The following is a 9,618-nucleotide window of genomic DNA, read 5'->3' as shown; positions in this document are numbered from 1 at the left end:
GGCATATAGGTCCACAGTAGCTTATTATTATTAGTATTATTATTATTGTTATTGTTATTATTATTATTGGGTCTTATAAGAGTGGGCTACAATGAGTACCGGGCCATCAAATCACAGCATCCGCGGTGAGAGGACACGGAATTGTGTGCGCTTTTACGCACGCGGGTGTAGGTGATCACGGATATTTGATGTGGGAAAGATGTAGCCAGATGTATTACCTGTTTTAGATACGTGGCTGTCTGTCCGTCCGTCCGTCCGTAGCACGAGTCATGTGCGCCACTTCACCACCGACCCGTGCGTAAAAGCGCAAACAGTCCCTCAGCCCTGCAGGCAGGGAGAGAGCAGCCCTCGCGAGCTGCTCTCTCCCTGCCTGCAGGGCTGTCCCTCCTTGAGGCAATGAATGAGGAAATAATCGCCCCGGCGTTTAATCGGACCGGCGTTTAATACGCAAAATGGGGTCAAACCCCCGGCGGCTATTAGGTGCCCGGCGGCTATATGCCACCGGGCGACTATTTGGAAATATACGGTATGTGACAATAATCATATGTGTATAATAACAGTAGAAGTGTGACTAATGATAACAGCAAGCAGCAGGAGGCATCTAGCAGGACGACGGCAGCTCTTGTGGGCTGAAATCAAGACGATCACATTAACCAGTGCGCAATCATCAGACTTGACAATTATCACGGGAAAACAATCTTTGTTATATCGAGATAACGAAATAAGTCGTTATCACGAGATAAAAGTGCACACAAAAAAATAAAAAATACATGGCCGTTCTCGTCTTCCGTAGCTATGTTGTCAATGTAATAATACGTCGGTTATGCCCAGGTATTGAATCAAATGTGTTTTAAGACATTTTTGCTTAATTCACCTTATTGTCTATTTGTCTCATAGTGTTTCATGGACACGGTGATGTAAATAGCGCTGTTTCAGCTCATTTCTGCTCACTTTTGAGGACTTTCAGGTCTGTTTTCCTCTGCTGAATGAAACCATGGCGACACGAAATGCGGGTACCTTATTGGTGTAGCGCGATCATGTGACGGCTGTGCCACCACTCGCGTACCAAATCTCATTACGCTCAGGCGGAACTGATCAATACGCTCAGACGGAACAAGTGCCGAATTACGACCCCGATCACAGGACTCTTGCGGGGTTATGAGCTACGAACTCCCGCTGATTAGCTGAACATGTATCGATCTTTTTTATGAAGTAAAGATCGTGTAGTCCCCAGATGTCGGAGTGGAAATCAGTTTCTGTAAGACTTTTTCAGATTCACCTTACGGCCAAAATGTGGGGCTTACTGGCCACTTTATTAGGTACACCTGTGCAATATAAATATAGAGTACGCCTCAAAATAATCACCGGAACACGGGGAGAACATGCTAACTCCACACTCATAAATCACCACAACTCCTGAAGGAACAACAACATAAAATGTTCCCTAGCAGTCTGTTTATTCCCAACAATGAGAAGTAATGCCAGTCACTTCACTCTATGCTCTGGGCAAGCACTTATCCATAACATAACCACAACAACTAGTGTTGTCCCGATCCGATTGGATCGGGCCCCGATACCAGCCTTTTTAAAAGTATCGGAACGGATCTGACTGAGGACGAAACACGCCCGATGCCGTGTTATTTTTTTCTAGCGGCGGCTCCCCATTCACGGCAGTCTGCGTGTGCCGTTCTGCTTTACGGGCCGTAAAGCGGAACACAGACAGAGCAGTGCCATTTGCGCATGTCCATGCACGGAGCTCGGCGCTGGCTAGAATGCAGCTACAATGTCTTTAGTGTGGAGTTATTTTAAGCTCGAAAAAGAAGATAGTCCATCAGCTACTTGCAATGTTTGCAGTGCAGAGATTTCGCGAGGCGGCCTTAACAGAGCTACTTTCAACACCTCAAACTTGCGGAAGCATCTGAAAAAGCACGCCAAGGAATACGATGAGTTAACAAAGAGCAAAACATTGCTACCGCGAAGCAGCTAACCCTGGAGGCTACTCTTACACGGAAAGAGAAACTTTCTTGTGAAAGCACAAAAGCTAAGAAGATCACAGAGCAGATCGCCGAATTAATCGCGTTGGACAACCAGCCCATTTCTATAGTGGATGATATTGGTTTTCGCCGTCTTTTATTTTTGTTGGAGCCAAGGTATGCCCTCCCCTCCCGACACTACATGGCAGACAACGTGCTGCCGGCCCTGTACAACAAGGTTCGTGCCCATCTGCATAGTCTGTTATCGGACGTGCCCGCTATTTCACTGACCACAGACATTTGGAGTTCTGATGTAAGCCCGATGGCTTTGCTTAGTCTCACTGTCCACTGGATCGATTGTAATTTTGAGATGAAGGCTGCGGTATTGCACGCAAATCAGTTCCGTGAATCTCATACAGCAGAACACATCCAGCTTGCAATTGAAGATATGCTGAACAAATGGGAAACTGACAAAAAACGGGTGCATGTCGTATTGCGGGACAATGCAAGAAATATGAACAGAGCAATGAATGATTTGGGCGTACCCAGCGTGGGCTGTCTCGCACACTCACTTAACCTGGTTGTACATGAGGGTGTGTTTTCACAGCGTAACATCACGGACGCTCTGGCTAATGCACGCAAGATTGTGGACCATTCCAAACACTCACCTCAGGCCTATGCACGTCTGGAAAACATCCAGGTTGCTATGAATATGCCAGTCAAGCGCTTACAGCAGGATGTACAAACCAGATGAAACAGCATGTACTACATGGCACAGAGTCTACTGGAGCAAAAGCGGCCTCTGAGTGGTTATGCATCTGAACACAGCATCCCTACACTGACAGTGAACCAGTGGACTCTGTTGGAGAAGGCAGCCCAGGTGTTGGTTCCCTTTGAAGAAGTGACAAAGGCAGTGAGTGCTGAGACCTCCAGTGCAGCTGATGTGATCCCTACCATAACAGTGCTGAAACGTGTTCTTTCTCGGGAAGTGCTCTGATGACAAGGGAATAAGGACCATGAATCGTACCCTCCTTGAGGCAGTGAACACACGCTTCAACCACGTTGAGTCTGAGCCAATTTTCAGTGTTGCCATGCTTGTGGATCCCCGATACAAAGACAGGCAAGTCCAGTAAATATATAGTAATGCACTTTTTGAATATGTTTTCAGTTGCTAAACATGTATATATATGTGTGTGTTTCTTTGCTTTTTAATTATTAAATATTTGTATTGTGTTGTTTTTAGATAGCATATTATTATGCAACTGTTTCTTATGCACTAAATGTAAACTAAACTACTACACTAAAAGTACACACTCTATCTGTATCTATATTTTCAGATACTTTACGCATCCCGACAGTCTGAGGCAGGCAAAGGCTGCGCTCATCCTGGAGATGGAGAAGTTAGAGGGAGGCAGGGCCATCCGTGAAGAGCCAGGGCCAGTGGCTGAGGCAGAGCCTGTGAGAAAAGCACCACGTCAAAATGAAGCACACTGCAGCATTGGCAGTGTGTTTGATGAGATCTTAGAGGAGAGGGAGGTGGATGCAGGGTCTGTGAGCCCCTCATCAGCAGGTGAAATACAGACCTACCTTGGTGACCAAACCATCCCAAGATCATACAGTCCACTACAGTTCTGGAAGGCACATGCTAAACAGTATCCTTTACTGGCTGCTGTTGCCACCAGGTTTCTCTGCACACCCTGTGCGAGTGTAGACTCTGAGAGACTCTTTAGTGCAGTCTCACACATCCTTACTGAAACGAGGAATCGGATGTCCGCTGATATGACTGAGAAGCTTGTTCTCCTTAGAAAGAATCTTCACCACATTTGGTAGTGAGCGAAAGAATATGCTTTTTTTTTCTTTATCTATGGGCACAAACCTTGTTTGAAGAAGCACTTTAAGAACTGGACCTACTTGATTATAAAAAAAAAAAACTTACTTGTGATTTTATTTTATTTATTGCTGCTACTTCAAGTAGAAAGAAACAGATTTTTTTTAAGTTAAGCTGCTACAAGACTTGAGATTTAGGTTGTTCTCTTGTTGTAGGCTAGGCCTATATTAGTTAAATATTAAACAGATTTTGTTTTCATTGAGACAAAGAATATATATCACATCTACCACTTGCAAGTGGAATTATTTCGCTGTGATAATTTGTAGTTGCACTTCAGTACGGCACTATTTGATGTGGAGCAAGTGCCTCTCCTACACACATTGCCACATACACTGTAGTGATGTCAAACTACCTCACAGCACATCTTGTTTTAGTTTTATACAAGTAAAATGTTAAAATAATGTTGCACTAAGTGGAAGAGGTCAAAATTATTTTCTTGACTAAAGGCCCGATGCTTTTGTTATTTGTTTTTCTCTGGCCAGTGACCAGAAATGTTCAGACTGTTAAGATCTGATACCTACCTCCTAATGGCTCCAGTTATTTGCTGTATAAGCCTAGTTCTTTAATAAAAATGCATTGCAAATGCAACAGCTTGGATGTGGGCATTTTCTTCATGTAATTCATCTGTGAAGCATAAGCTGCTTTGGTATTAATAACTTTAATGTAGGCCTACTTGAAGCCGGCACTGCAACTGTGTATCGGCAAACTGTATCGGATCGGTATCGGCAACACAGTGTTTATTAAGTATCGGAATCGGATCAGGAGCAAAAAAACGGCATTGGGACAACCCTAACAACAACATTTGCATTTTAGCCTTATTTACCATGCTTGGGTTGTAGGCTGATGTTACTAAACATGGAGGTAACGTTACAGCAGAGGGATTGGTGAGCGAAATACACAACGATCACTTACCACGTCTGCTCGTTTAGTGATGCCGACAGATGGTATGGCAGTGTCTCTCAAGAAAGGAGTTTGAAACATTCCTGAGCTTCATCCTTTCACTGTAGTCCTCCGGTAAAAAATGGCAGGAGCACACAAACATTTTCCGGACCATTTCCACAGGCGTGTTGGGGTCGTTGTCCAGCACAAATAGCCATTGTTTCGTCCTGTCCGTATTACTGGTTGGAACTACGTGAAACTTCACTTTGCTCCATGTCTTCGGCTTGTTACTGCAACCTTTTACAATGCATGTGTAAAACATGATTTACAAAAACACTTGTAAACTTTCCTCAAACCTTCTGGTGTGTCCAGCTGACGATACTGCAAATGGCTACAAGCAATAACAACGGCACTGTCTCAGCTGCGCACTGTGTCACTCCGCCCAGTGGTTTACTCAAGAAAGTAGTTCCGAGTATTTGCTTCATGTGTTGTAATGTTACTTAATTATACATTATTATTTCATAGCGTGGGGAATGCGCAAGCCATGTGTTGTCCACTAGAGCGTTTTGGAATCATTTGATGGTGTATTTGATTAGTTTTGAGGGAGAGAGGGACCTGTACTGTTCACCTCCATTTCAGGGGCAGCACTGCCCCACCGATCTCAGAACAGCATGCACTGACAATTAAATGTAATGTACCTACTCATATGACTATAGGGATTACGGCAATAGGCGAATTTGTCAAAATGTTGAACTATCCCTTTAAGAACTAAACTGGATAAAAACTCTGAGAATTCAGATACAAATTCAGAATACGGGAGCATGGTACACTATAACAAATAGAAGTGGCTGTGAGGCTTTTTCAGGACGGATGCAAAAGACTAAGAACAAGACTTTCAAATGAATTATAATCTAGATTAGGTTTAGGGCTGATTAACAGACTAGAGTTAAAAATGGCTGCAACTCCCCCTCATCGGCCGCTGCCTCCAGGAATGTGGGTATTACTATGACTGGGAGGAGTGGATTAATTTAGACTAACATATTCATCTTGACACAGCCAGGTTTCAGTGAGGCTGAGTAGATCAATATGATTATCTGATATTAATTCATTTACTAACACTGCTTTCGATGATAGAGACCTGATATTTAACAGTCCACATTTAATTCTCCTGTTTTGTGTTTCTGGCACAGAAGATTTTTAATTTTAATTTTTATAAGGTTGTTATGCACAACTCCTCTTTGTTTAATTTCAGATTTAGATAATTTAGGTTGTCAGGGGACAGACACGGTTTGTATAAAACTATAGGTGGGTAACTGCACTAGAAGCTAAGAGAAGTGTGTAGGACTCCGACTCTGAGTCCTGGTCTCAACTCGAGGTTGTCAGGGTTTTGAATTACTAATAAACTTTGCCAGGTTTCTAGATATGAGAGCAGCTCCATCCAAAGTTGGATGAATGCCGTCTCTCCTAATAAGACCAGGTTTACATAGTTTTTGCATATTCACACACCGAGGCAACATTAATTTTAGTGAACTCCGATTGGCATAACCGGGTGTCATTGCCGCCGACGTGAATAACAATCTTACTAAATTTACGTTTAGCCTTAGCCAGCAGTTTTAAATTTGATTCAATGTCGCCTGCTCTGGCCCCAGGTATACATTCGACTATGGCCGCTGGTGTTGCTAACTTCACGTTTCTCAGAATAGAGCTGCCAATGATCAGAGTTTTCTCCTCAACGGGTGTGTCACTGAGTGGAGAAAAGCGGTTCGAAACATGAATAGGCTGGTGGTGAACCGTGGGCTTTGGCTTGGAGCTATGTCTCTCTCAGACAGTAGGCTGCACGGGGGTTACCGGGGGGGACCACTAGCAGAAGCTATGCTATGTGGCTCCACACCGGCTACAGGGGACTGGCTAACTACCGCAGCTACCCAGTGATTGTCCATGATGCGGAGCTGCGCTTCTAATTCACTGAGCCTTGCCTCCAATGCTGCAAATAAACTACACTTGTTACAATTACCACTGTCGCTAAAGGAGGCAGAGGTATAACTAAACATCTGGCACACCGAGCAAGAAAGAGCAGGAGAAGCCATTGCTAACTGTTAAGCTAATGTAGCTAACAAGGCTAATAACGTGCAAACAACAGCTAAGAGATTAGCAAATAAGTCGTAAAAAGGAGGAGAGCTATGAGTGCTTAAAAAGAACTAGTGTGGGTTAAGACTTGAATTAGATGTTAAGCAACTGAAGTGAGGAAAAGCAGAAAGCAGGCTAGTAGAATTCCCTAGAGCACCACAGAGACGTTCTCACAGAAACACCGGAAATGACACAATATGCTTACTGCAGTATGTCAGCATATATGCTTTTCATATATACAATTACATACAGGTTTTCTGCATGTTAAGTGTAAATAATTTGTAGTAGTGGGGCAGCATAGCTCAATATTTTTCTAGAATAGTTCAGTTTTGTGATAAAAGCACCAAATTTGGCAGATGTGTTGACAATTATATTTAGAACAAATCTGGATATTGGGGCATCAGAAACTCGCCCCCTGGTGGCCAAAGCAGGCAATTGAATCCTACCTGTCCATGGACCCGTCCCATTAATTGGATCCACTCCAGAATGTAATGGCTTCTAAGTTGGACCATGCTACATGCCTCCACCAAGTTTTGTGAAAATCGAACAGTTTTCACGTAATCCTCATCCAAAAAATGAATGGAAGTGAATGCCGTGGACACGCCCCCTGAGTTGGATCAACACCAACATTTAATGTATTCTAAGTTGACATGTGTTACATCCCTCCACCGAATTTTGTGAAAATTGATCAGGCAGTTTTTGTGTAATTCTGCTAACAAACTAATAAATTGGGCGGCATAGCTAAAAAATTGTTCATTTTTGCGATAAAAGCGCCAAATTTGGTACATTTATAGCTTAATATACTATAATAATACTAGAACACTTTGGTCATCCCCCCAAGCTGCTGTTACCATGTTTTCAGTACCACAAATATAATTTAGAGACCAGTTAAAGTGAAAAATGTTTCATTCTAATGCAGGACAATAGTAAATTTAAAACATCCAACACAATGGTGAGATTTATAGTTATTTATAAGGCCATTCAACAATGTTCAGTTAACATACCTAATAATTACATTGTAACAGTTTGAACATATGATATCTAACTAGTGCAGCCATCTGCAACAATGTGGAACCTTAATAATAGAGCTGTTTTTACAACACAACGAGGCCGTGAATATTATGAGAAAAGAAGAAAAAAAGGGGGGAAAACATTCATAGATGACAGTGTCACTGTCACTATAATCAGGAGGCCATGAAATTGGTAGTGGATTATTTCATACTCCTTTTCTTTAATCTTCACGTTGAATGTAGATTTTAAACTTTTTCTGATGTGCATTTTGAAAATAGATTTAGTTCAGTTAATTCAGATTAATTCAAGATATCTGAGCACTAGAGAGCACAGAGCAGTGTAAGTGAAGAAACTGCATAGAGATATCAATGCTGGGTATTTGTAGAAAAATAATCCACTACCAATTTCATGGCCTCCTGATTATATTGACAGTGACACTGTCATCTATGAATGCCCCCCCCCGCCCCTTTTTTTCTTATTTTCTGATAATATTTGTTGGGATTCACAGGACCACAGATGATTTATCATTTGGTAAAATCATCACTGGACATTTAAAGGCTTTTTCCTCTGCATACTCTTTGTCTTCAAACAAAGAGAGCTAGGTAACACCCATCTCCACAGGAGATCTCACCTCACACCTCAGTGAGACACAAGTCTCACAACTTGATTGGACAGTACTGTTAGTGACATGCCCCTCTGTGATGTCACCAAGCTAAGTCCTGCCCCTCCTTCTCTTGCTCCAGCTGTTGAACAGCTGACACCTCTTTCAGGCTGGGCCTGAAACAGCAGAGGCCCAGACCCTTGCTCCTTGCCCCAAACCACTAAAGGGAGGGCAATTGATCATAGACTGTCTTGCAAACACAAGGTTTGCAACTAGCTTTCCAGCAACAAGGAACTAAGTGAGTTAGCACCCAGCGTCTAACTCTGCTAAACCCTGAGTGACCAGCTTCCTCGGAGTTTCACCTTTGGAACGAAGGACGCAACAAAGACTGCACCTTGAACCATCTTCCCAGCCTTCTTCTGCCGGCTAACAAAGCAGTACACCACCAAGTGACTCTTTCTCCCATCCATTCAAGGATCGGTAACGTAACAACTGGACATAGCTTATCACAGCTTTACAGGCTTAGCAAGACTGTTTAACTTGTTGTAATGCTGTCATTGAGTTATTGTTGTGATAGTTGCAGTAAGGTCATTGATTAGTTGGCTTTGCCAAAGCTAAGTGTTTAGCTTGCTAATAGTGTTCACAAACAGATTCTTGCACCCAACTAAACAATCTCTGCACTAATCCAGACTGTTTGCAACACAAGTCACATTGACACAGACTCATTAACAAATAGGCTTTCAACAGAGCTACACCCAAAATGTTGCACAAGAGTGAATGAATAGCCAACCTCTGCTGCGTCAAGAACTCCAAAATCCTTCAGGCATTACTGTTAATTTTTGTTGTTGTCATTAATTTAATTATTAATCAAACTCCAAATTAATAGTGTTGTGCCGTACAAGGATTTCTAACAAAGGCCTACACTTTATCCATAAACTTTTGGGCCTACATGTAACAATCAAAGCCTGAGACCACATGTTGGCGCCCAAAAGAACAAAGGAATCAGTCAACCCCCTTTCTCTGTGTGAATCAGCTGATTCAACCCCCAACACAGCACCCCAGCTGACCAGCAGAGGTCCCTTGAAATACACAGCTCCCATTGGGTGAAATCCTCCATGGCCAACCCCGCACCGATGACG

The 9,618-nt window shown here is 42.9% G+C and overlaps 1 protein-coding gene across 1 annotated transcript in view; it reads left to right on the top strand.

Moving 5' to 3' along the window:
- The first annotated feature begins 2,175 nt into the window (after positions 1 to 2,175).
- Positions 2,176 to 9,618, top strand: part of sclt1 (sodium channel and clathrin linker 1) — a 149,611-nt gene continuing 142,168 nt past the window's right edge. Inside the window, exons 1-5 of the mRNA XM_050043338.1 lie at positions 2,176 to 2,211; positions 2,581 to 2,712; positions 2,963 to 3,093; positions 3,311 to 3,543; positions 8,822 to 8,959. Of these exons, the coding sequence (XP_049899295.1) occupies positions 2,176 to 2,211; positions 2,581 to 2,712; positions 2,963 to 3,093; positions 3,311 to 3,543; positions 8,822 to 8,959 (670 nt within the window). The remainder of the gene's footprint in view (positions 2,212 to 2,580; positions 2,713 to 2,962; positions 3,094 to 3,310; positions 3,544 to 8,821; positions 8,960 to 9,618) is intronic.

This window comes from Epinephelus moara, chromosome 5, assembly GCF_006386435.1.
Source record: "Epinephelus moara isolate mb chromosome 5, YSFRI_EMoa_1.0, whole genome shotgun sequence".
NCBI classification, from domain to species: domain Eukaryota; kingdom Metazoa; phylum Chordata; class Actinopteri; order Perciformes; family Serranidae; genus Epinephelus; species Epinephelus moara.
The sequence above is the reverse complement of the archived record's forward strand: the minus strand, read 5'-3'. Positions and strand labels throughout refer to the sequence as shown.